Source organism: Malus sylvestris, chromosome 15, assembly GCF_916048215.2.
Source record: "Malus sylvestris chromosome 15, drMalSylv7.2, whole genome shotgun sequence".
Lineage (NCBI taxonomy): Eukaryota > Viridiplantae > Streptophyta > Magnoliopsida > Rosales > Rosaceae > Malus > Malus sylvestris.
The window spans coordinates 47,808,607-47,835,971 of record NC_062274.1 but is presented as its reverse complement, the minus strand read 5'-3'; the positions used below and the strand labels follow the sequence as shown (position 1 = coordinate 47,835,971).

The 27,365-nt window shown below is 37.1% G+C and overlaps 1 protein-coding gene across 6 annotated transcripts; it reads right to left on the bottom strand.

Annotated features, from left to right (window-relative positions):
- Positions 1 to 1,934: 1,934 nt before the first annotated feature.
- LOC126604536 (MADS-box transcription factor 23-like) lies at positions 1,935 to 27,365 on the bottom strand. 6 transcript variants are annotated; one of them, XM_050271822.1, is made up of 9 exons: positions 27,205 to 27,365; positions 26,701 to 26,889; positions 17,970 to 18,048; positions 8,467 to 8,528; positions 3,092 to 3,191; positions 2,968 to 3,009; positions 2,840 to 2,881; positions 2,295 to 2,449; positions 1,935 to 2,204 (listed from the first exon to the last, which is right to left on the bottom strand). In XM_050271822.1, exons 2-9 carry the CDS (start codon positions 26,880 to 26,882, stop codon positions 2,186 to 2,188), a joined length of 681 nt encoding a protein of 226 aa, XP_050127779.1. In that variant the 5' UTR covers positions 26,883 to 26,889; positions 27,205 to 27,365; the 3' UTR covers positions 1,935 to 2,185. The 6 variants fall into 6 exon arrangements, with proteins under 6 accessions (XP_050127779.1, XP_050127777.1, XP_050127778.1 ...); XM_050271820.1 differs by having other exon boundaries at positions 2,798 to 2,881; positions 27,205 to 27,355; XM_050271821.1 differs by having other exon boundaries at positions 1,935 to 2,201; positions 2,798 to 2,881; positions 27,205 to 27,354.

The window sequence follows — 27,365 nt, the reverse complement described above, 5'->3', positions numbered from 1 at the left end:
CATGCATGGCTGATGTAGGATTCAGAGTATCACAATACAAGCTTTCCTCCACGAATAGTTGTAGTTGTTCAAGTTGACATTTGAATTTCATTGCCTTATTTACGTATCCTAAGTCTTCTCAACACATTGCCAATATATGATTACAGATCATCATAATCTCCTCTCCTTAAGCCTTCATATTTTCACAAAGAAGTGGATCATATCATAGACAAGTCTTTTGGACCAGATTTTTGAAATTCAAAGGTCAACTTGAGTTAACAGTTTTAGCTTTGCACACTCTTTTCTTGATTTCTGAACCAATTTCAGTGATTGTGAGCATTGAAGAGTCCTTGGCTGACACTACAATGTTACCCTACCTCTGGTAATTTCATTCTTGTTCTATCTGCAGGGCATTGAACAGCTATTTCTTTTGTGGAAGATTTTAGCTTTCAAAGTCCTATTGACTCTTGCCAAATACAACAGCATATGCTTCAATTTTGTTGAATGCATTATTTTTTTCCTGCTAAAATACTGTCTTATCTTGGAATATTGTTTTGTCCTTCAAAGTACTATTATTGTTTCAGGAAGCAACATGAAATTATACCATTGACTGTTGTATTCTTAAACGTGCATTTTGCTTCTCTTGAAATAGCCATTGAGATATTTGACGCAAAAAAAAAAAACAAAAAATCCATTGGGATATAGTGGCAAATAAAACATATTGTCAGATGTTCGTGGTTCCTTTTTTTATATCTAATTTATTTATTTTTGTTGTTTTAAGAAATAGCATTGAGTTCTGGAGTTATGCTTGAAAATGCTCAAACTGTTATCATACTTTTCCTTTCTCTTTATAATCCATTGGTCTGACAGGAGTTGAATTGCATATTATTTTACAATAAAATGAAATGGCCCAGAATCATTTGAAGACCAAGAATTTTTATTTTAACATGTTTCTGATCCTTTCCTTGCAAGCTATGCTAGGCAGGCCTTAGTTGTTGATATACCTAATCTCATGAATTGTTATTTTTCCCTACTTTCCAAAAGTTGAATCTCAAATGTGGCATGATTATGCGGTCTTCCCTATCCAATAGGAAGTCTTTCATATGTCTTGGTAGTACTTTAGAATTCCACTATGGGATTTGCGTTGCGGTCCATAGATCTCTTGTAACTTTATCCATTTCTGTTGTTTATTATTTGGTGCATGAATCTGTAAACTTGGAAACATGGATCTGGCTATGGTTATTAAGAACTATGTCTATGAAAACAAATACCATAGAGTGGCATGGGATATTCTGAAGTCTTGAACCTGGGCATGTAAAGTCTACTAGTCCTAATTTGATATAAGATACTTTTTCATAGTCCTGGAGGCCTAATATTTGTGGATTGCACTGCATTGTACTCACCTGTTTTATGTTGTTTCACTCAGAAATGGTCCAGAATCTACATGTGATCATAACCAGCATTTTTATAATTTTACTTCGATTTGACTATGCATGATTTTCTTTCCAACTGGTTTGAATTTATTTAATTAGATGTCCTAGAGGTTTTTTTAATTATTGTATCAGAGAATTCTGTGTACATTTAATGATTGTTTCAGTGAATTTATATATGGCTTGATTTTGCTTACTGTGCTTAACTACCTATTACTTCCTTGCTGAACATTATATTGCAGTCAGGACGGCAAATCATTGTAGATGCCTTCTATGTAATATCAGACTGCGTGGACAAGAAGGTAAACACCGCATACACCATTTTTTGAAATTCAATACTTAAATGGACTGAACTTTAATGCAGTAAGTCGAATGGTTTTGCTTCTTTCCCTTTATATTTTCATCTTTTTTCAAACCAAGTGCTGGTGTTCACATGTTTTGTGTAAAAAAATTGATGACATGCATATAAACATTGCAATATTTTTCAGAGAAAGTTTGTTTCACAGATGCTGATAGACTTAGAGATTTCTAAAAGTTGAGCTGCACGGGAAGTGCAAGTCAATTATTCTTTATTATGTATTGATCTCATCTTTACATATGTAGCTGGTTTCATTGATTGTCACACACACATCAAATCATTGTTTTCAAATCAAGGTCCTTTTGCGGATTGTTCTGCAGCTCTTTTACCACTAGTGTGATAGAACATGAATTTGAATCCATCAGCCTTGTTCTTGAGAAATAAAATAACATTATCCTAATATGATGCATCTTCTTTGCTAGTGTAATTGTAGTCTGCTGTAGTCATCATAAAACAGTTTGATCAATAAATGGAAAATTGAAAGTGGTAATCATAATGGACAGTGTAGTTTTAGGAAGAAGGTATACCCCAGATTTGTTGCCCTTGCTGGTGGCTCGTAGCTTTGCTGCTGTGGCTGGCTAAGCTGGAGACGGACAGGTCCATTTGAGTCCTCTTCAATACCTTGACCATTTGTCAGAAGAGTGTTTCGATTTGCTTCGTTTACATTCCTTGTTCCATAAACCTGGGATGTGAAACTTCTGTTAAGGTGTTGCGGAAAAAATGTTGAAATTTTTTGTAGGTTGGATTATAGATTTTTATTACTCTTGGATAGTTGTGTAGAAACAGAAAACTTCAACAGTAAGTTTTCTTGATTGTATTTACTTGACTGAGAACTTTACACATTGTGTAGGAATATATATAGCCTTTGGCTATTTACATAGATACCCCTAACTACTTTATAACTATCTTAACTAATCACAACTAATACAATCAGTTAATTTACAGTAACAGAATTATTAACAGTAGCAGACTTGGATGACTTGTCATTCTCCCTAATAAGTTGAAGTTTATTTAGTTTCAAAACCAGTACCTTCTTAGATAACTCCATGTTTTCTTGACGAATTAGGTTTACCTTCTTATACAGTTCTATATTTTCTTGGTGAATGAGGGTCCCCTGCACACAGACTTTAACATTTAGCTCCTTAAGTAATAAAGAGGAAAAGACTGAAAAGTAGTACCAAAGTTTTGCAAGATTTTAACCTTTCGGTTTAGTTCTTCTATTTCATCCATTAAAAGTTGGTCCTACAGAAGTCAAAAGTGATTTAGCACCATGGAAGACCTTATGTAAATAGATGATTTTCAGAAATTGAGTGACTGCTCGTACCTTTTTTATTCGGACACTCCGAAGACTCATTTCCAATTGGTTCTCCAGATTCTGTAAGTCTTTCACATTTAGACCAGAAAGCTCTTCTCCCATCATTTGCCTTTAGTCATGACAAAAGCATTATTTAGGCCCTAAACATGGACTTTGGACATCTTAAATCCAATAGTGACATGGATTTATGAGATGCATAGCAATTCTGTTTGATGCCAAACATCCTTATCCTAGATAATCGCTTAATTTTCACCTATACCTAATCCATTATTTAAGCATCGGATTGTCCTCTTCCCGTAGGTTGCAGTGTAGACTATCTTGTATGAGTATAAACAATGTCACTTCCTAGGGAAAATTCTATAGCTTGTTATGAAGATTTCTCAAGCCCTCATAATCTAGCATCTGGTATAAAATCATGGAAAATGCCAATTGGTTCAACGCAGTGCATTCAATGTTAAGAAATGACTGCCGGAGTTCTATGACGACATAAGATCTTTCCTTTTTCCCTTTTGAGCTATTTCACGAGTTCCTTAAGTAACAAGATAGATTCTGTACTTGTTTGTCCTAGAATAAAATCATACGCATGGTTATGGTGCCTTTGTGTAGGCTCCAGTTTTGGAGGGGCCCCAATTTTATTTTTCTCATGTACTTGTATAATATATATCATAGCTTGCAGTAGAATAACAAACTATGCCCCTAGCTCCAGCTGTTTGTGACTAGCTTGTTTGTTTTCCTGTAGGGAGTAGGTCCGAGCCCGAGCTCTTGCGCTTTTACTTTTCGCATGTTCTGTTAAATACAGACTATATAGAAAAAGAGATTCAAAACAACAATTAGGAAGAGCAAAAGCCCTAGCCTCTGTGCTCCAATTCCCTTATTTTAATTTTCTCGTGGGGTTTCTATTTAAACTTAAAAAACAAAAGCAATACTTTCAGTTGCCAAAAATTCATTTTGGATTTTGCAAGGGTCTCAATCTAGGTTCGCCCTCTAAGTTTCCAACCAACCAAACTTTCAGGTTCTCATCACTTAAAACTTAACCCACTCTAGTTGGTCCGTCACTATCACCTTACTTAGTAAGTCATTTTTGTTAGGATTTGGTTCGTCTTTCGTTATAGTCCTATTTTGTTTAGGATTATAGGAAATCTAAGGTGCACCCATTCTTGTCCTACAAGGACTAGGAGAGAATAAGTTTTCTTGTACAATTAGGTTAGAATCCTAAAAGCAGAAACGAAATAGCAATGTAAGTGTGCTTTCCTATCCCAAATAGGTTAGGAGACCTAATCAGATAATAGGAGTGTAAAGCACACCTTATACTTAAAAATAGAGTGTGGCAAGGGTTGAAAAGCAAGCAGAAAACAGAGAGAGCCGAGAGAAGAGACGGATAATATATGTCATAGCTTGCAGTAGAATAACAAACTACGCCCCTAGCTCCGGCTGTTTGTGACTAGCTTGTTTGTTTTCCTGTAGGGAGTAGGTCCGAGCCCGAGCTCTTGCGCTTTTACTTTTCACATGTTCTGTTAAATACAGACTATATAGAAAAAGAGATTCAAAACAACAATTAGGAAGAGCAAAAGCCCTAGCCTCTGTGCTCCAATTCCCTTATTTTAATTTTCTCGTGGGGTTTCTATTTAAACTTAAAAACAAAAGCAATAATTTCTGTTGCCAAAAATTCATTTTGGATTTTGCAAGGGCTTCAATCTAGGTTCGCCCTCTAAGTTTCCAACCAACCAAACTTTCAGGTTCTCATCACTTAAAACTTAACCCACTCTAGTTGGTCAGTCACTATCACCTTACTTAGTAAGTCATTTTTGTTAGGATTTGGTTCGTCTTTCGTTATAGTCCTATTTTGTTTAGGATTATAGGAAATCTAAGGTGCACCCATTCTTGTCCTACAAGGATTAGGAGAGAATAAGTTTTCTTGTACAATTAGATTAGAATCCTAAAAGCAGAAACGAAACAAGAATGTAAGTGTGCTTTCCTATCCCAAATAGGTTAGGAGACCTAATCAGATTATAGGAGTGTAAAGCGCACCTTATACTTAAAATAGAGTGTGGCAAGGGTTGAAAAGCAAGCAGAAAATAGAGAGAGCCGAGAGAAGAGACGGATTAGTTTTAGGGTTTGCAACAGTACGGTATACTCTATTTTTAATCAAGGAAACTGCGGTTTCTCTACCTAGAGAAATCACAACTAGATGTAGGCAAAAGTTCTGCCGAACCAGTATAAATATTGTATGTTTCTAGTTATTCTCTTTTGCTAAGTTTACTCTATTGCGTTATACATCCAAGAACAAGTTCCATATTCAGAATAACAACAATTGGTATTAAGTGCTTGGTTCAAGGTGTTTTGCGATGGCAAGAGGAAAACGTTCGTGCTCCTAGGAAGCTTAAGGCATGCGTTAAAACATTTTGATGGCAAGGATAACTTCACAGACTGGCAAAGGATGAGAAGAGCATACTGATATAGCAGGAGTTGGATGATGCACTCCTTAGTAAGAAGCCTAAGACCATGACAAGCAACATGGACCAAGATTCTCAAGAAGGTCAAAAGTTCTATTGGGATTCAATCTCACGAAATCAGTTTGGTCCCACATCATAGAAATGATGACTACTAAAGCATGGGACATGTTGGAGAAGGTTTATATGGGCAAAACAGTGTCCAATAAACTGTTTCTCAAGGATGAACTATTCGGGCTTCGACTTGAAGAAGGTGTAATATTGAACATCATGTATGCAGGTTCCAAAATTGCATAGCCAATCTTCAGAAGGTCAAAGAAACCAACAAAGATGATGATATGGCCATCATCTTGCTAAGGTCTCTACCCTCGTCATTTAAGCACTTTCGAACAACTTTAATGTTTGGAAATAGTTCCTGCGGCTTGAGGACATAATTCAAGCACTTCAGTCATATGTTAAACTGGAGGATATAACTGAAGGCTCTTAAGATCTTTATGCCAAGGGCAAGGAGAAAGGTCGGGAAAAGACGAAGGCAGAGAAGAACAACAACATGAGTAGGTCGAAATCCAAGAAGAAAAAGGAAAAGAAGGATTTTCGAATGTGGTTCTACGAATCATTGGAAGAGGAATTGCAAGATTTGAGATTTGGAAGGACGAGAAAGCTAAAATGGAAGATAGCTCAAGCTTAGTTGGTACTGTCATTGAAGAAGAGAGTTAGGGGGGAGCTTCTTTGGGTAACATCAGGCTCTAAGGTGTTGGGATATGTTGATACCAACTATGCTGAGGACTTAGACAAGAGAAGGTGAACTTTTGGTTATCTCTTTACATGCGCATGAGGACCAATCAGTTGGAGGGCACTACTGCAACCTCTTACAATTTTGTTGACCACAAAAGTAGAATTCAAAAAGGAGGAAATTTGGCTTAGTGGCTTGGTAAGCCAACTGAGGATCACTCAATATTATGTGAAGCTGAAATGTGACAGTCAAAGCACCATTCACTTGTCAAAAAATCAAATTTTTCATAGAAGATCAAAGCACAATGAAGTGAGGTATCACAAAATCCGGTGTTGGGATATGTTGATGCTGACTATGCTGAGGACTTAGAAAAGAGAAGGTCAACTTCTAGTTATCTCTTTATAGGCGCAGGAGGACCAATTAGTTGGAGGGCACTACTACAACCTCTTACAGTTTTGTTGACACTAAAGTAGAGTTAAGAAAGGAGGCAATTTGGCTTAGTGGCTTGGAAAGCCATAATATTACCTGAAGCTGAAATGTGACAGTCAAAGCACCATTCACTTGTAACTGGTTTTTCATAGAAGATCAAAGTACAATGAAGTGAGGTATCATAGAATCCGGAATTAGGGGGAGTCCAAGGAGATTTGGGTTAAAAAAAGTTAACACGAATGACAATGCCACATATTCCATTACAAAGATAGTGTTGGCCAAGAAATTCAAACATTGCTTGAACTTGATCAATCTTGTTGATTGCTTGGGGTGGAGCACCTTCTCACTTGAGGTGCAATGAGGCAAGAAGAAGTTTGCCAAGGTGAAGGTTCTTGAAGATTTATAAAGTTGCTTAAAGAAGCTTCGAAGATACTCTGGGTTGCAATAGTCAAGACTTGGTTCGACTCACCAAGGTGGAGATTGTTAGGATTTGGTTTGTCTTTTGTTATACTCCTATTTTGATTAGGATTGTATTAGGAAAGCTAAGGTGCACAAATTCTTGTCTTACAAGGATTAAGGATTATGAAAGAATAAATGTTCTTGTACAATTAAATTAGGAATCCTAAAAGAAGAAGCGGAATAGGAATGAAGGGTGCTTTCCTATCCCAAGTAGATTTGGTGACCTAATCAGATTAATAGGAGTGTAAATTGCACCCTATACTTATAAATAAGGTGTAGCAAGGGTTGAAAAGCAAGCAGAAAACAGAGACAGCTTACAGAAGAGAGGGATTAGTTCTAGTGTTTGCAAAAGTACTCTATACTATTATTAATCAAAGAAGCCATGGTTTCTCTACCTAGAGAAATCACAACTGGAGGTAAACAAAAGTTATGCCGAACTAGTATAAATCTTGTATATTTCTAGCAATGTTTTAAAAGGTGCGCCCTAAGGCGTGCCTAGGCGTCCTCTGAGGCTGGGCGTGAGGGTTGCCACCTCTGTTTTGAGGGAGTGGGCGGAAGGCTTTGCCGGAGCCGCCTAGGCGTGCCTCAGGGTTTTTTTTTTTTTTTTTTTTCACTCCCAAACCCAAATTTTGGGTAGGGTTTTAATTGCCTCATACCTCTTCCTTGCACCATCGTCTCTCTGCCTTTTTTTTATTTTTTTATTTTTTTATTTTTTTTATATAATGGATATATGTGCTGTCTGCGTGCATTGTTATATGTGTGTTCATTGTGCTTTTCATCCTTTATTTTATATATATATATATATAATATGTATATATATGTGTGTATATATTTATAATATATGTGTGTGCCCAAGATGATTATTGATTAATAATCTTTTTTTTTTCAATATAATGTATGTGTACGCTCACTGTATATATTAAAAAATTTAGGTCCCGTGAGGCTTCGCCTCACTCCTCACGCCTAGGCCGGGCTATCCCTTGGATGCCTCACCCACGTCTCACAATTTTAATACATTGATTTCTAGTTCTTCTCTAGTTGCTAAGTTTAGTCTATTGTCGCATAGATTAAAGAACAAGTTCCATAAGGGAGTCAGAAAATGGTGTTTAGACACATGCACGTTAACTTCTCGTATCTAAGGGGCAAGGCCTTGTAGTTATAGTGTACATGGCACAAAATATCCTAATTGCATTGTGAAATTTTAACTTCTTATTTCACTTCTTATTTCTCGTGCATTGTCTTTTGCTAATGATAGTGTGTCTCCGTTATAATATGCTACAACGTTTTTATGATAGAAAGGAAAATCATAATACCTATGGCTTGCTTGCAAGTTTTGAAGTTGTTGCCTCAACATTGCTGCTTCCCTTTGCCATATCTAGGAAGTAAAAAGGGGACCATCTTTAGTCATAACTATTGGAATGAACAAATTTGAATTCGAAACTGAAAATTTCAGTACAATTAAAGCAATAATCTCATTTGTATAATATTACAGGTTGTAACTATCACAAACTTTTGTTCATGTACCTATGATAATGTGCAAGAAAAATTATGAGCTTATATTAACCTACAAGAATATTCTTACTCATAACATCTTTTGATTTCAACCAACAGCTAAAGTTTCTTATATGTAACTCCTATTTGGACGTTATGTTATGTAGTTCGGTGAAGTAACCATTTCAGATTTGCACTACCATTTTTCTTGTACGAGACTATTGAATGGATAATTGTGTCCATCTATTGACGTATAGCTTTTTTTATCTGTCTTTCATCTTCTGAGTCAGTTTTATCTTCTTTATTTTCCCCTTTCTTCACTCTTTGCATAATATAGAGAAAAAGTCCCATTGTAATGTTTACATGTATTAAGTGGTGCCGAACAAAGAAAAAGGACAATGTATTGAGAAATGACTACATGTAGACTTTCGGATACATTTCATGGTGAAAGGCAGTCTTTCTCAAATCTGGTAAATTAAGGACAAGTTACTTTCTACTCTGTTGGCTAACTAAGTGAAAATCTATTTTGCTAGTATGAAATGATGTTCGTTCGTGTTGTCACTTTGACATGCATTAGAAAAGTATTTGGATATTCCCTTCAAAATTTTAGAATTAAACGTAATTCTTACATAATGCAATGGATGATTAAATCATCAGTAGTAAAAAAGAATAATCACGTCTGGAGCTTGTTTGGGGTTTTAGCAATGTTCTGCAAGCCGATTGTAGTGTAATAAATATTTGAATTCTCATTATTCGTCATGTATACATATATGTGTGTGTGTCTCAAATCACCTTTCCAAATTTGAGTTCTTTGTTTTTTTGTTTTTTTTATTTATTTTTCAATCTTATATTCAAGCTCAAGCCTAAACTGGGGTTGTTTAAAAACTCATGAAGTAAAAAAGAGAGCTTGAACTTTGTCATTTCGGATGAGCTGAGATCCAGCATGAAGTGGGGGTCACTTATACGCTTGTCTGAGACCATATCAACTAGTCTTGACTCATTTGCACTCTTCTTGCATGCATCCTTTGTCCTAATGAGTCGAATACCTCGACAAAATAAAAGTTTGTTTCGTATAGGGTGTTTGTAACTGTGTATTGAGGTTTGCACTTCATATTTACTGTAGGTGTAGTAAGGTTTTAGGTGTGAAATTTCCCTTATCCCTCTTGGAACGATGGCTGGACATGTGACAATGTATTGTTTTTTACTTTCTGTAGCTCTGTCCCTCATGCCAAGTCAGGTGCATGATAACATCAACACGTTTGATAAATTCGGGTCGATTAACACTAGGCTGGGGGAGATATGAACTTTGACATTAAACATGTGTAATTTCCTGCACTACAGCTAGCAAATATTAGTTTTATTTGGTACTGAACATATATGAATCCTTATTTATTTGATTTTTTTTTTTAGAATGATAGTTGGAAGCTCAAGATTGCAATCCTACATCACATTGCTTTTTTCACTTTAGAAAATGTTGAGAACATGGACAAAAAGTCTCAAACCTTAATTTTATTGCCCACGGGTGTTGGAGGAGCAATATATCTGAGGTCTTAGGTATTTAGTGGGTATGCTTTGAGTTGGTTAGTGGAGAGACGGGAGAGCCAAGGTGGCTCATTTGGTGAGGGTCTTTCCCTCTGAACCTAAATCGAGAACAGGGATGAAAAGTCTCAAACCTTATATATTTTGGCCCTTGGGTGTTGGAGGAGTAATATTTGTGAGGTCTTATGTATTTAGTAGGTATGCTTTGAGTCGGTTAGTGCAGAGATGTGAGAGCCAAGGTGGCTCGTGGTGAGGGTCTTTCCCTCTTAACCCTAAACCGAGAGTAGGGATGAAAAGTCTCAAACCTGTAATTGTTTTGGCCCTTGGGTGTTGGAGGAGCATTTGTGATGTCTTAGGTATTTAGTGAGTATGCTTTGAGTCGGTTAGTTTAGAGATGAGAGAGCCAAGGTGGTTCATTTCGTGAGGGTCTTTTCCTCTGGACTGTAAACTGAGAACAGGAGCGCAAAGTCTCAAACCTTAAATATTTTGGCCGTTGGGTGCTGGAGGAGTATTTTGCAAGGTCTTAGGTGTTTAGCTGGTGTGCTTTGAGTCAGTTAGTGGAAAGACAAGAGAGCCAAGATGGCTCTTTTGGTCTCTGAACCCTAAATCGAGGACAAGGACGGAGAGTCCCAAACCTTAATATTTTAGCCCTTGGGTGTTGGAGGAGTATTTAAGAGGTCTTAGGTATTTAGTGGGTATGCTTTGAGTCGGCTAGTGGAGAGACAACGGAACCAAGCTGGCTTTTGGTAATGGTCTTTCCCTCTGAAGGTAAGACTGGTTTCTTTAGGGTTGCAACAATGACCAAGAAGTTGAAGAATTACTTTGTGGTAATATTGTTTGGTAGAAGGGAAGAAGAATCTTATTATAGGCTTGAGCCAAAGTGTAGTCCTTACAAATTCCTTTCACATAAGATTGGTTTGAGCAGACGTCCAAAGAGTTCTAGCATATTCCAACGGCCTTACTCAGTGTGGTGCCTATTATAACACAAACCTAGGAGCCTATTTGGAAAGTTGGGAACAGTTATGCAAAGGAGGAAATTTGGCTGATTCAGAAATGAAAGTTTTCACTACATGAATGTCTCTATCGACAGGATTAATCCGGGAATATGAGTCATTGATTGATTAGCATTTTGGCACATGCATGCACATATAATGCCTTTGTATGCACATTGAACTCGATTTATCTGATCAAGGGAAAAAGGGAGCCAGCAATACCTTAATGTTTTCTTGCCCTATATTCTTTCATTGATTTCACATACCTATATGCACTCATTTAAAGAGGAATTTTTGTAGGGAAAAGAAAAGTGGAACTGGAAAAATTCTCGGAGCAAGGTTTTTACTGCCTCTGGGATTAGCCTTACCAATAATTGCATTCGCCCTCGCTCAGAGCTCCATGATTGAATTGAAACACCCCAGAGTAAGAAGAGATGCCCTGTAGATCAGGAACAAATTTCTTATTACTGAAGCAACTTCACTCATATGGGAGCCAGCATATGTGATGCTTTGTCATATCAATAACCTCTTGTCCCATTGTTACTGAACTTGGGAGGTTAGCAATTCAGCCTTTGCTCCTTGGTTCCAATATTGTGTTTGGAATTATTAATGCCTGAGCTTCCAAGATTTTGCTACTTTCTTGCTATGATTTGTCAAGGATAACGAACTATCTTTTAATGGAATAATTTCTAAAGGTGTGCATCTATTGGAACTCCGTCCTTGTGATGCATCAGTTGGTTTCTTTGCCGGTTAATTTCCTCTGCAATTGCAAATGAAGAGCATCACGGCTTTGGCTGATGAAACAACATTAAGTTCTGAATTTTTTTTTTGAGAAGAAACAATTTTATTAAAGAATAGATAACAGCACAGAAGTGGATAAGAAGTCCACTAACTGTATAACAAGGAAAAACCATTAGGATTTGGCTACAACAGCCATTTCTAGACCTAGCTCACTTAACTGCTGCTAACAAATCCCATAGTATTTGAGATAGAGAAACATTATTGAACTCTTTAGTGACTGAGGCCCAAAGAGCTGCCCAATATTTTACTCTCCCCCAAAGTTCTTCTGCCCCCACTCCAGTATAATCTTCAAAAATCCTCTTGTTGCGTTCCAGCCATATATTCCAGAAAATTGCCGATACCAGACAACCCCACAAAACTTTGGATTTTTTCCTTTTTCCAAGTGCCTTAAAGTTTGTGCTTAGTAGCTCAAAACACCCTTTAGGAATGACCCAACTTGCTTTAACCTCCTGTAACAATTTCCACCATATTTGGATCGAGTAGGAGCAATGAAGAAAGATGTGATTTACACTCTCCTCCTTGGCTTTGCACAAGCTACACCGATGTGGTGATAAGCACATAAGAGGGTTTCTCCTTTGAATTCTGTCGCATGTGTTTAGTTTCCCATTGGCCACAAGCCATACAAGTATTTTAACCTTCGGAGGAACTTTTGATTTCCAGATCTGTGGGTAGGGTGGAAAATAGTGCACACTCCCATTGTTGCTCAGTAATGAACGATAAGATTTGCATGAGAACAAACCTGAAGCCTCCAGATTCCACCTTCTGATATCCATCTTTAATGGAGACAATCGAACCTCTTCCAGTTTCTGTAATAATGTGGCCACCTCTACTATCTCCATCTCATTCAAGTTTCTCCTAAAATCAAAGTTCCAACTCAAAGGATTTGATGAAACTTCCACGAAGCTTGAGATGTTTTGATTATGCTTCCTCGATAGTAGGAATAGTCTGGGGAATTGCTCCTTCAGCGGTCCCCCTGTTAACCACCCATCCTCCCAAAACCTCACCCTCTCTCCGTTGCCCACCTCAAACGTGCAGCAGCTGAGAAACTGATGAGAACCACTCGAAATGTCTTTCCATGGACTTCGACTTGAAACCCTCCTTTGTGGAAGTGCATCCCATCCATTAGCTTGTAGCCCATACTTACTTCTTATCACCTTGTGCCACAGAGACTGTGACTCCCTTGGGAGTCGCCACAACCACTTAGCCAATAATGCTTCGTTCTGATTCCTCAAGTTCCCCACCCCTAGACCTCCTTCCTCCTTGTTTTTAGTAACTAACTCCCACTTGGCCAAATGTGTTTTCTTACCCTCCTCCATGCCTTCCCATAGAAACTCCTTCATTAATTTTTCTAGACGTCCTCTTACCCCGCATGGAATTTTGAACAAGGACATATAGTAAATCGGCATGCTTCCCAGGACTGATTGAATTAGAATTAATTTACCCCCTCTGGATAGGAAAGCCTTCTTCCAACTTTGAAGTCTTCTTTCCATTGTTTCTACCACCGGATCCCAAAACTTTATTGCTCTTGGCCTTCCTCCAAGGGGAAGCCCCAAATACTTTATCGGCCAGCATCCTACCTCGCACCCCCAAGAAACTGCTAACCTATTTAGTTTCTCACTCTCTGAATTTATCCCAGCCAAAAAGCACTTAGCTTTGTTGATTTTCAATCCTGAGACCGAACAGAATAAATTAAGCACTTGGATTAGGTTGTTCCAGACTTCCTCGTCTTCCGTCAAGAAGAAAATGGTGTCGTCGGCAAATTGAAGATGAGATATCTCCACCTTTTCTTGGCCGATACACAAGCCTTTGATGAGATCAGTTTCTTGTGCCTTCTCCATTAACCTGCTCAAAACATCGACTACTAAGGTGAAAAGAAATGGTGACAGTGGATCGCCTTGTCTCAAACCTCTTGAAGCTTGAAATTTTCCCCTTGGCCTTCCATTGATCAAAACGGAGAAATTTGCAGAGCTTAAACATCCTTGCATCCATTTCCTCCATCTATTGCCAAAACCTTTTCTTTAAAGTACTTCTTCCAGAAATCTCCATTCAACATGATCATACGCTTTTTCAAAGTCGATCTTAAGCACCAATCCCTTCTCTTTTTTCTGCCTCACCTCTTCTACCACTTCATTTGCAATGAGGACAGCATCCATCTGAAGATTTTGAATTATCCTGTGATGACCTCCACAACCTATTCAAAGATTCAAATTTGGAAGCAATGACAACGTTGGAGGAGGCATCAAATCACGAGGAGAAGTCTGTTACTAAGGCAATAGGAAAAAACAAGGAAGTATTAAAGTACAGAAGAAGGAAAAAACTGGCAGACCAATTAGCCAACAGTGAGGCACAACATCTAAATTCCAAATTTTTGTCTAAAATGAAGATTTCCTTGTTTCCGTTGAAAAGGTCTATGTTACAAGAAGCGAAGAAAGGGAAAGTCAGAAGAGGCAAGAAAGAGGATGGTTTTAAGGGAGACAGTAAACTTCACAGGGGCAATACCAGTTTTAATGAAGATAATTAGCTGGAACGTTAGAGGATTGGGAAGTAGACGGAAGAGGCTAACTTTGAAAAAGCAATTCCAAACGGTTACAGCCCGATATCATCATACTACAAGAAACTAAGAAAGCTATGATTGACAGAAGCCTTGTGGCTAGTGTGTGGGGAAGCAGATATAAAGACTGGATTTATGCCCCTGCTCAAGGAAAATCAGGGGGCATAGCAGTAATCTGGAATACAAAACATATGTCAGTAACTGAATCTCTGATCGGTGTTTTCTCTGCATCAATAAAAATCATGGCTCCCAATGGGATGGAGTGGTGGCTATCTGGAGTCTATGGTCCATGTAAAAATAGAGACAGAAGGGAGTTTTGGGAAGAATTGGTGGGACTCTATGGTTTGTGTGGACCAAGATGGTGTGTAGGAGGAGATTTTAACGTGGTTAGATTTATAAATGAAAAATCAAACGGGGGGAGGTTGACTAAAAGCATGAGGGATTTTAATGATTTCATTAGAGAGACAGAACTCAAGGATTTGGAGATGCTCAATGCACAATTTACTTGGTCAAACCTCAGAGAAGAACCTGTGTGTCGGAGATTAGACAGATTCTTATGCTCTACAGGTTGCGAAGATATCTTCCCTGAGGCTAGACAAACGGCCTTGGCTAGGGTCATTTCTGATCATTGCCCAGTCCAGCTAGACACCAACAAAGTGAAATGGGGGCCATGTCCTTTCAGATTTGAAAACATGTGGCTCCAAGATCCAGAATTCAGGAATAAATTCAAGGAATGGTGGCAATCGGAGCAAGTGGAGGGGTGGGAGGGTTATAAATTTATGATCAAGTTAAAAGCCATGAAAAAAAAGGTGCAAAGCTGGAGTAAGGAGAGCTTCGGCGAGATCGAAAAAGTATTGACAGAAGTGGAAACAAACATAGAGGAGTTGGACAGGAGAGAGGGGTTGGAAGGCTTAGATTTTGAAGCTAGAAGTAAAAGGGAAGAACTCCAAACCCTTGTAGGAGACTTGGCTTTTAAAGAAGAAGTGAAATGGAGGCAGAGAAGCAAAGTGGAATGGGCAAAGGAAGGGGATGGTAATACAAAATTCTTCCATCGAGTTGCAAATGGGAGAAGGAAGAGAAACTATATTGAGAGGTTAGAGTCGGTTGGAGGGGGAATAATAGAGGATGCAAAAGAGATCGAAGAGCATATTGTCAATTTTTTCAGATCCTTATTCAGCAGTAACGACAAGGCATGTTGGGGTTTGGAAGGGATAAATTGGGCTCCAATAAGCGCCCTTCAGGCAAGTTGGCTTGAGAGGCCTTTTGAGGAAATAGAAGTTCAAAGAGCAGTTTTCGATTGTGGAAAGGATAAATCACCAGGACCAGATGGCTTCTCTATGCAAATGTTTCAACATTGTTGGGATATTTTGAAGAAGGATATAATGAAGATCATGGAGGAGTTCTTTGAGAAAGGGATAATAAATGCAGTGACGAACGAGACATTTATTTGCCTGATCCCGAAGAAATCAGATTCTTTGAAAGTGACGGACTATAGGCCCATAAGCTTAGTAACTGGATTGTATAAAATTATAGCAAAAACACTGGCTTCAAGATTGAAGGAGGTTTTGGATACCACTGTCTCTCCGAATCAGAGGGCGTTTGTTAAGTTCTGAATTAACTTTGGCAATCTAGTTCTTTCATAGTCTTCCTGCCATCTCCAATGTTTCTTTGACAAGAGTGAAGAAAAATAATCCTGTTCTTGATTGATCTCTACCTTTAAACGAAGACAAAGTCATTGGAGTTCTTCAAATCCATGAGCTTGACTTTTGGCTCGCGAAACAGACATGCACATTGAATTGGCAATTAGTTATGCAAGGAAGTCCTCTTCTATCACAGTTTTCTTTCTGTGACCAACCCTTAACCATGACTTCGTATGCAAACGAAGGTGGTGAAATTGAGTCGACAGTTTTGAAGGAGTAAGTAGTTTGAAGCTGTATGCTCGCCGTATGTTCTTTCTCGTGATAGCATAGAAGTAAAATCTGGATGTTTGTTTCTAAGGATCCAGAAACAGTGTTTGTTTTCTGTATAAAATGGCTTCTTGGATGAATACTTATTCATATCCTTGAAAGAACCTCAACATATCTATTGAGCAGAATAATTTATATTTTTTTCTTTTTTACTGGTACCTTGTATTTTTTTTTAATAGATTTTGGTACGTTTATACTCATCTGGACTCCCAATCACTTTACATCTCCGTTTTCTCATCTTTTATACTATATTATTAATTTAATGTTCAATGCAATGAAGCACTTGTATTGTGATTCAATTTCGGCATTTGTGATTGGAAATGTACTTCTGGATGCTTGAGATTTTGGATGCTTGTATATCAAGGAAGAATATGCAAGGAAGCCTTTTCTAGTATTCTACTAACAAATAAAAGGAATGGTGTTACCGAAACTTAAAGGGAATATGTTTCATTTTAACTAGTCGGACTCTGGACATCTTGGTAGGCTTCACATCATATGGTAAGGATTGGTCCTCTCATGCTATCTATTCTGATTAGAAAGCTGTTATAAATTACTTTTTTTATTCTTTTCTGTTTTGTCGTTCTTGAGATGGATGCAATTCAGTAAATACCTTGTCCCCTATTGTCTAGTTTCTTTGTCTTTGCTACAGAAATATTTGTTTTTCATCAAATAAACATTAATTATCTGCCGACCATATGTTTTTAGAATGTTTATTAATAATATAGGCCATTTATTTCTTAGGATGGGTGAGGGTGCAATCTCACTCGAGCGCATATACAATTTACCAGCAGAAGTTTGTATACCCAGTTTGGGGGGCTGATATGAAATTCAATACCACCAATGGGATGACTTGAACTATTTATATGGAGACTTTATTTCAGATGATTTGTTCCTACTTCTATCTTCCATGATACAACCACGAGTTTAGGTTGTGTATGAAGAATAGTTGTTTCTTCGTTTGCTTTCATTTTTGTGTTTTGTTCGATTGTAGAAAAGTCGACTAGCGTAAGTTACAGTTGTGAGTCATTCTGAAATGTGTTTTTCCTGAAAAGCAGCGTCATTGAGATGCTATGCTTTATGTTCGAGAATAAGCTAGAGCAACCATCATTTCCGGTACCCTTTGGCTGTCCTACAAATCTTTGAGGTGGCTGCTGTACTTCATTAAATTACTTAGCAATAGCTTTCTGATGCGTTTTAATCAGCATAGCACAAGAAGATTTATAGAACAAAGATATAGAGTTTAATTTCCATTTTATTCTCACATATTTTTTTAAAATCTAGTTAGTCATTAGATTTATAGAAGAAAGATATATGTCTACATACATATCTTGCCGTATGTTTTGATGAATATGGTTTATTAGAAAATGATCTATTTGTTATTTCTGAGCTGTCTGTTAAAAGAAATTCACATGTTAACAATGTTTTGAAGATAAGTTATCAATGAAACTGCTGCAGGACAGGGAACTGAAGAATACCTTAACCTCAGAAGCTGGATTCCCAAATTGGTAGTGCTCCTCTTTTGCTTTGTTGTATCGTTCGATTACTGATTTTATGCTGGTAAGAGGATACATTTACGTCAGATACTTTTTTGCTTTTTGCCAACTTAGCACAAGAAACATTTGGAATATGTTTTCAAGAATCTGTATACGGACAACAAAAGAAAATTGAAATATCATGGTAACATTTTAGACTAACTTTTTAATCCACTTCCCTGCAAGCAATATGTTTCGTAAGCTGTTGTTACTGATAAACATATGGTTTTCATATCTGCTTGCAGACAATGTTGTAGCAGGGAACTAGAGAGAAGTTTCCGATTCCTTTGCTAACTACTTGTTAGACAATTCACTTTGAGAAGTCTAATCTAAACTCTTAGTTCTATAGCTGGGATTGTTAAACGGCATTAGTCATTTCACGGCAACTGAAGACCACGACAACTAATTTTCTTGTAAGCTTGCTACTTTATAATTTCATCTTGCAAGTTACAGTCATTTCCATATTAAAAAAAACTGATATATATGGACAGGATTAAATGGACTGCATACTTTATAATGATGTGAGGTCTTCACACAGATGTACAATAGTTTTCCTTAGTATCTGAACTACGTTCTACAAGGAGCTTATATAGTTCCTCCAAAGTTAAACCGATAATCTGCATCGCTCTTGAGTAGAATGGGCACGGGAATAGGTCCACACTTTGAACTGTTGTGGTGCAGGGGTGGTTGCTTGTGAGGTGAACCTTTAGTACGATTGAACCAGTATATCTACGGAAGTACCTAGGACTTGATTTTAACTTCTTCTGGACAGGGCTAGGATACGATAATAGTGGTAATTGGTAAATGTCGTATATACTAACACTGTTGATGGAGGTCCATATTTTGTTTTTGCACCTGCGGGTATAAATGTTTCTGCAGTTTCTAATTTGATTCCATAGAAGCTCATCAGTTTTCAACTATGTCGCTTTTCTACGTGCTGCGGGTTCTACAAAATGGTAGTGAAGTTTAATCAGGTTAAAGTGTTTTGCTTCTATGTGTAAACGACATGTAATATTATTCCAGATAGGCAGCACATATTTTGGCATGAATTAACCTAATACATATGTAACATGTTGCTAAATGCTAGTGTTAGTCATCCATGCGTACACATAGGCTCAACCACACATGCACACATACAGACAGAAAGACAAGAAACTTCAGTTCTAATTTTATTTTCGAGATTGCCCTTACAAAGAAACCACCAAATAAAAAAGTATATCCATTAGACTGCAAGAATTGTCCATTTTAACTGAAGCATTGTGCATACAGTGAATATGTGGAAAAATTGTCCATTATAAAGCAATCCTAAAGACCAAATGAGGCACTAAGGTGAGGTTGAAGTGTCTAACATGTAACAGGTGGGATAAGATAAAGCCCTAATTTAATTCCTTGTCAAAGCACTCAAACAAAAATGCATACATTGGGAATGGATGCGTCCCGATAATGTAGACGTGCATTGTATATGTACGTAAACTACTGTGATGAAAGCCTCATGTGTTCAGTTAGGCCTCACACACCACTGTTAGGCATGATTTCAATTTTTTAGGAAAGAGTCTTACAGTGTATCAAACAACTTGAGTCTTATAGAAGTGATCTTGATTCTTGAGTTCAATAAATTATACTATGAATCTTGGTGGTGGAAGGAGGAGGTATAGGAAAAAGTTAAGGCTATGAAAGAATGTTGTAAAGCATTATACAAGGATATAACAGATGGAAACTGGGAGAGGTACAAATACCGAAGGAGGCGAAGAAAGCTATGAGAGAATAGAAGCTAGCAACTTTTGACGATATGTTTGAGCAATTACATACCAAAAAAGGAGAGTTGGCTGGAAAGGAAGACAAAAGACTTGAACCAAGTAAGGTGCATCAAGGATGAGGATGAAAATATTTTTGTTACGGAGAATGCGGTGAAAGATAGACGGAGAGTTTATTTTCATAATCTTTTCAATGAAGAACACGAAAAGAGAACTTTTTTGAGTGAGTTGAGTAACTTGAAAGAGTGTAGAAATTACTCCTACCGCCGAATCATGAAAGAGGAAATGGTTGTACCTTTGAAAAAGATGAAGCATAGAAAAGCAGGTGGGTATAACATGGCTCACAAACCTTTTAACAAGATTTTGGAAACGAAGAAGATGTCAAATGAGTGGCGAAGCAGCACTTTGGTGCCTATCTACAAGAATAAGGGCGACATAGAAAATTGCAGTATTTTGATAACCATAGAGTTACACCAAGGCGCAACTTTAAGTCTTTACCTTTTTGCATTGGTAATGACTGAGTTAATAAGACATATTCAAGATGATATCCCTTGGTGTATGCTTTTCGCATATGATATAGTGCTGATAGATGAAACACGAGATGCTGTAAATGTGAAGATCAACCTTTGGCGAGAAATGTTAGAATATCTTCGGCTAAGTAGGTCGAGGCAGGGTATATGGAATGCAAGTTCAGTGGGAATGGGGTCCTAAATGAGGTAGGGTGAAGATTAGAGGCCAGGAAGTACCAAAGAGTGAACACTTTTGTTATCTTGGATCTATCTTGCAGAAGAATGGAGAATTAGATGGAGATCTCAACCATAGAATACAAGATGGATGGATGAAGTGGAAGAGTGGATCGGGTGTGTTATGCGACCTTCTTATGCTACTAAGCTCAAGGAATTTTTTATAAGATGGCAATAATGGCAACAATGCTTTACGACACATAATTTTGGGCGTCAAGCATCAAAGCATGCAAAAAATGAGTGTGACGGAGATGAGAATGTTTAATTGGATATATGGGCACATGATCAAGGACATGGTTAAGAAAGAGAATATCCGTGGTAAAGTAGGAGTTGCCACATGAGAGAAAATCGACTAAGGTGATTTGGACATGTGAAACGAAGACTTACAGATGCTCTAGTTAGAAAATTTGAATTTGAGATAGAGGCCCATGGCAAAATGCGGTAGAGGTAAACCTAGGAAGACTTGGAAAGAGACTTTAAGAAAATACATGAAGTATTTGGAGTTAACAGAAGGCTTGGCGCAAAACCTAGCGAAATGACGTTTTAGGATTTATATTGTCGACTCCACTTAGTGGGATAAGACTTTGTTGTTGTATGAGTTTTATTTCCATATAATAAGGGACAATGCTCATCTCTTAGTTACGTCTAAGAAAGAAGTCGTATCTAATTCTTGCAAATTGCGTTTTAACATATATTCTTTCATAAATTACTCATAAAAATACACAATTTTCATTTTATGCACGCATATGTTAAATTGTGATTCTTATATTGTAAATGACTAACTATTTGAAAGAGAAATGAGAACAACAAAAAGCAAAGTGGAAAAACAAGTAGACGGCTCATTGAATTAATAGATAGAACACACCAACATAGCAACAATGTTATAGGAATCAAACATCAAACTTAAGGTATCTAATTCCTATATGTAAGAATCAAACTCACTTAAACCATCTGAAAGAAGCACTTCAAATGCATTTTTAGAATTCACATGCATTTTTACAAATGATTGGTTCTAAAACAACTTTAATAAAAAAACGTTTTTAGCTATTTTAAAAGAACTTCCAAACCTACTCTAATTTGAAATAAAAAGCACATCGGCGCTTTCGATCAACACTGGAAAGTAGATCAAATAAAATTGGGCAAATGAGATGAGTTATTATCCATAAAATTGTATATTATGTGGTAACTCTTTTTGGATTACACCGGGGTCCTTGTGGATAAACCCCACACGTTCAAGTTTTCATAACCTAGATCAACCATGTATTGAAATTGGTGGTTAAATTCGAGACAACATCTATATCATCTTCATGAGTAATGAAAAAGTAAAAAGAAAAGTGGATCCTAACACAACAATGAATCATTGATAAGTTTTTAGTATTTGTATAATGTAAAGCACTCTTCCTTCTATTTGGTATCCCTTTTTTGCGTACATATTTACCGGAGAACCTGTATACTGGAGCCTGGGCAACCGCTTATGTAACATCGAAATTGACCAATGTTTTTTAAGTCAGCATGCTTAAGAGACAACCTAAACCACTATTTAGTATTATTGTCTAGTGGTATTCTTGTTCACTTATAAGTGAGAGCTCATAAGTTCAATTCTCACTAAAAGCAAAATTGAACCAAATTATTATAGCTAACTTATTGTGATGCTTAACCCACTCCTTAATGTACATAATACCGTATGTATTAAAAAAATTGAACTGAACCTAGCTTACCACTTCAGTCCACAGTTTTTGTGTTAAAATATGTATGAACTGAGTCGAACGGGAGGGGTTTCATAGTCTTTATCTTGTAAGTGTGGTTGGTTCTACTAGAAGTTGAATACCCTGTCGCTTCTAAAACTCAAAAATATCAAAACCAAAATCCTTCTTTCATTAAAAAACTATTAATTGCCATTTTCTTTCTTCTACTCTCTCCTTTTGTTTCTCTTCCTTATCACTTTTCAACCTCCTTTTTCTCTTAATTGAATAATGTATCTTTTTGGGAGAGATTTTTCAGTGTAACCGGCACACGAGATGTGATGTACCACTCATTTTCCCGTCACAATGAAAATTTTCTCCTTTTTGGGCCCTGACCTCTGAAAGTAGCCTTGTGCCTACTCTCCCCGAAAATCTAGATTTGAAAGCCTCCTAGCCATCGCCCTTTGCTCCAACTTGGGGTTGGCAGCAGCCTGCCTCCCACCTTCTTCTGGCCCTCCTCCCTCTTCCCCTTCCATTTTCACCCTCTACATTTTCCTTCTTCCACCCATCCTTCCTTATGATTCCTTCATCCTTTTTCTCATTGCTTCCCTCTCCCTATCTCTCGCGCCGCTTGCGAGAAACATACTGAGAAAAGCTTCAGCCTGCTTCCCTCCCTCCATCTTTCCCATCCCTCCCTCTGCTTCCTTCCCATTCCCTCAAGCTTCCTTCTCTACTTTACTCCACATCTCTCTCTCAGTTTTCCCCTCCCTTTTCCCTTCTCCCGTCTTTCTCCTATTTCATTTCCCTATTTTCTGGCAGTATAGGTTGTTAGCCGCTTCTGGTTTTCGGGAAGTTGTGTCTGTTAATCCATCACCTACGCTTCTAGGGTTTCTTAACTAGCCACCCTTGGGCCTCTATGGAGGATTAAAGTTTGAATCGTTCAGATTTAGTCAAACATGAGTGTTCAAATCATTCTTATTCCTAACTTACTGCAAATTAAAGTTTGAATCATTCAGATTTTAGTAAAACATGAGTGTTCAAATTTTTCTTATCACTAACTTTCCTTGTGTTTACTAACATATATGGAAATAATGGAATCGACAAAAAAAGGGTGAGTTTTACTTTAAAATACGTAATTTAATACTTAAAAATCTGGAAATCGTATCATCTAATTTTATTTTTTATTTTTTATGAAACGATAGATGATCCCATTCATATTTCGTTCTCTTTCCGGGTTCGAGAGAAGAACGGCCTTTGCACTAGTTCTTTATAGAAGACAAATGACAAACTTCTATTTCTGCAGTCTCACACTAGACTCTCACACTAGACTCAATTTAATAATTCTTACAGCGGAACTAACTAGCTTTTTGTCTGACGGAATACTTCTCTTTAAAATATTGAAAGAGATTTTAATCCCGTCCAAATGAATCCGTCCAACCAATTGCAGCACCATGCATGGCGCATTGGTGATACAATTGGAGAAAATAAAGTTTTTGTGAAATCTAGGTGGACAAAAAAGGTCACTAGCAAATTGGTAGGCGGTCAAAGGTTAATGACTATTGCAAGTCGCGAGTCTAAAATAAAAAAAGTCAATGTTAAAATAAGGATCGATGAATTAGCCTCGATTGGCTAGTTCTCCTGAAATCATTCCTCCAGAAGACAGGATTTAATCTAAATTAGATATAAAACCAAGTCCGATTAAATTATATCAAATTCTCAACCAACAAAAGTATGAGAATTAAAGTCATAAAAAAAATAAGGCCTGATATAGGACCAATCTACGTTTAATTATGACTTTAATTCTCATACTTTTGTGGGATGAGAAATAGATAGTATTTAATCGGGCGACTGCTCTCACTACTTTGCAATTGTCCGGGTGCTTGGACTTGATCCTCTTCAAAGCGTGTCTGCCACATGGATGCCCAGCTTCGGGAATCTCTCGCTTTCTTGAAAAGCAAGGAATGCGTCACCAGACACGATGGCACCACAACAATCATGTGATGCACCGTAAATCCCAGCAGAGAACCACCAACCAAAAATTGTAGCTATTGTTAGCATCAAATAACCAATTCAATCTTGCTCCAGCTCAACAATATGATCGAGATTGCTCTTCCCCAGATGCCTATAAATAGTACCATATGCCTTCAAGCTCGAGACCTTCGTTGTCCATTTTCAATCTCTACGATTGTACAACCATCAACTAATTCTTCAATCAACCAAACTACTTTTAAGCACAAACCAATTGCTTTTCTGAAACTCTCTCAGCTCTTCATCTACAAACCCAAGCTTTCTTCAAAGAAAACGTTATCTACGATCACCTTGAGATCTAAAACATTTTTAATTCTGTCACCCCGTGGTATGATTCAATTGATGAACATTCCAACCAAACTTGATCACCTCTTTAAGGCAATGTTTTCCCTTCAGTCTAGTCTGACATGAACTCTTCTAGCATTATCTCGCCTTACATGATCTGAATCTTGCTAGAGTTTACTGCTTTCTTTACATTTTCAAGTTCATTTACTTTTCAAGTTATGTAGACCGGCTCATCAACCTACATTCACTTTTGTAAATGTTTGTATTTTTGACTATCATGAAATGATTACATCCAATTTCTCATCTATATTTCTATTTCACTTTTGTTTTTAATTTAGGCAAACACTTATTTCGCATTGGATTTCAAGTCCTCATTCACTTGAGGGATAAAAGAAAACCTAACTGAACCAATGTCCCACTCTATCCACAATCATTTGGTTGAGAAGCCAAATCTACTCGCAAACACAACACAACTATAAACACATACACTACTTTATGTTGGCAACCTCCAACAATGGCACGCCTATTCTCTCTTTCTCTCAAGTCATACTGTAGCATTGAGGCCAAAAGCAACACTCGGGACACATACTATTGAACCTAGTCAGGCTCTGTCCAATAACAGTTCCAGTTTGTTTTAGATCAAGCCTCAATAGCCTTAGGTTTGAGAGGTTGATAATGGCAAAAAGCCACAATTCTACATGGGTAAATTTTGAGGAAAGGCAAAAAGAATCACAATGACCTGCATGGTTTAACTGCTAATTTTTGAAAGTAATTTTGAGGCAATTCAAATGGTTTAAAAAGCTAAGTTTTAGAAAAACGACTTGCCACATTAATTAAATGGTATAATCAATTACCTCTTGTCTAATGGAGGCTAAATGTTACTTAATGCCAAGGCCTTTTTCACTTGCTGGTTTCTCATTAATAAGTATTTTTTTCGCAGTCAAATTTGAGTCTTTCTTAAAGAAATTGATGATTGTTTGGTCATTTTAAAGCGAAACATTATTAATTTTTGAAGTATGAAGTAAACGTACAAGGAAGGATCCTCAACCAATCCTATCCCAAAATAACTCAAATTATTATGAAATGTGTGTTGAAATAATTAAAGTATTAGTTACCCGTATTGTTTTAAATGGTACACATAGTTAATTAGGGGTGTTTTTAGGAAGAAAATAATGTCATAGATATCATGCATTAAACTTGGCTTCTTAAATATCATGCATGCATGCATTTTTAATGGCATACATAGTTAACTAGGAAATAGTTGTTCAACCATAGGTATTATGCATGCACTTTCCTCTAAGTCTTTGGTTATTTTAAACTTCCAAAAAAAAAAAAAAAAAGCAGAAGCTATTATCGTATAGTTTTATAAGTTTGTCACTTAATTTAAAATTGGCTTCTTACATTTCTTGTTAAAATGAATGCAAAGTCTACACAATAGGGTTAGTGAGAACTAAGTTCACTGGTTTTGTCTAAAAGTAAAGTTACTAACAAGCAATTAGAAATTTCCTTCACAGAGGCATAAAAAGATAAGGGGGAACAACATGAAACAAACCCTTGGTTAAGTAGTCATTAGAACTAATTTACCTTTTTTTTCAAAGAATGTATTAGTTCACCTTTAGTCAAAACAAAAACTCTCCTTAACATAAGGTGACTTTGCTAGTAGAACAGGGTGTAATCTTCGTTTGACCTAAGACTAAGCGGTGTCTTGGATTGACTATGTACTCCCTTAGTTAGAAGTCATATCTAATTTTTCTTACTTTTTTTCTTAGAAAATGATAAGAGATACCATTATGGTACACAAGAGGAAGTGATTATGAGATCTATGTTAATTTTTGTGCCAATAATCTTTGACGAGTAGAAAATTAGAAAAGGAATTTAAATTTAAAAAGACACTGCTCAGTTAGAGAACAATGAATTGCTAGTTCTAATATACTAATGAGTAGTCCTTGCATGTTATAATTTATGCGATTCCCAAGCTAATTGCAGTCAGAATCTGTTGGACATTTGTGAACAATGCAACACCACAAGGCATGCATTTTTACAGGCTAAATATCAACCATATTAACTTCATTTCCACATGGATCTCAAGCTATGAATGAATGCCATATCATCAAATACAATGTATAACAGATGCAATCAAGCTTAAATATTGTTAAATTAAAGTTGATAGAATTACTAAGACCTGGTGCTTGCAAAATCGTAGAGCTTGCCAGTGCTGGAGAAGATCATGACTCCAACCTCAGCATCGCACAAGATCGCCAGCTCCTTTGCCTTCTTCAACAGCCCGCTCCTCCGCTTTGAAAACGTCACTTGCCTGCTGGTCGAATTGTCGATCCTCCTTATCACAATCTTACCCCTCCCCATCGATGACCTACCAAATCTGGGTTAATTAATTAATTTATTCACTACTTCAAAAAGAATCATCTAACTCCAATAAATGTATATGCACAAGATGAAGAAGAACAATACAGATTAGCCGGCTATTTGAGGAACCTAATTCATTTTTCAATCAGTTCAAGATCGGACAGGTATGAAGTCAAAATGGTGGATTTTGAAACAAATTTTCCAGGAAATAGACAGAAAACAATGAAATAGAATAAAGGAAGCAATTGAGAAGTTTAAATTTATGGAAAAAATAGAAAATTAAAGGGAATAAAAGAAAGAAAAAAATGGACTTAAAACTTACCTGGTTCTCAAAGAAGGAGCTACAGCTTTTAAGGAATGGAGACAAACCGAGGTTTCGCCCAAAATAGCTTTGGCTGGACTGATGATTCACCTCAGCAGAAAGCTATATAAGGAAAGTGTACCTGAGGACAATGAAACCACTATCTTTTAGCGTACAAAACC

Excerpts from the sequence above, each read along its gene's own strand:
- LOC126604536 (XM_050271818.1), bottom strand. The coding sequence starts at position 26,882 with ATGGGGAGGGGTAAGATTGTGATAAGGAGGATCGACAATTCGACCAGC. Across the intron at positions 2,882-2,967 it reads TAGAAGAACTAAACCGAAAG|GGGACCCTCATTCACCAAGA; the intron begins GTTAAAATCTTG and ends GTCTGTGTGCAG. Across the intron at positions 2,450-2,797 it reads ACATGGAGTTATCTAAGAAG|GTTTATGGAACAAGGAATGT; the intron begins GTACTGGTTTTG and ends TTCACATCCCAG.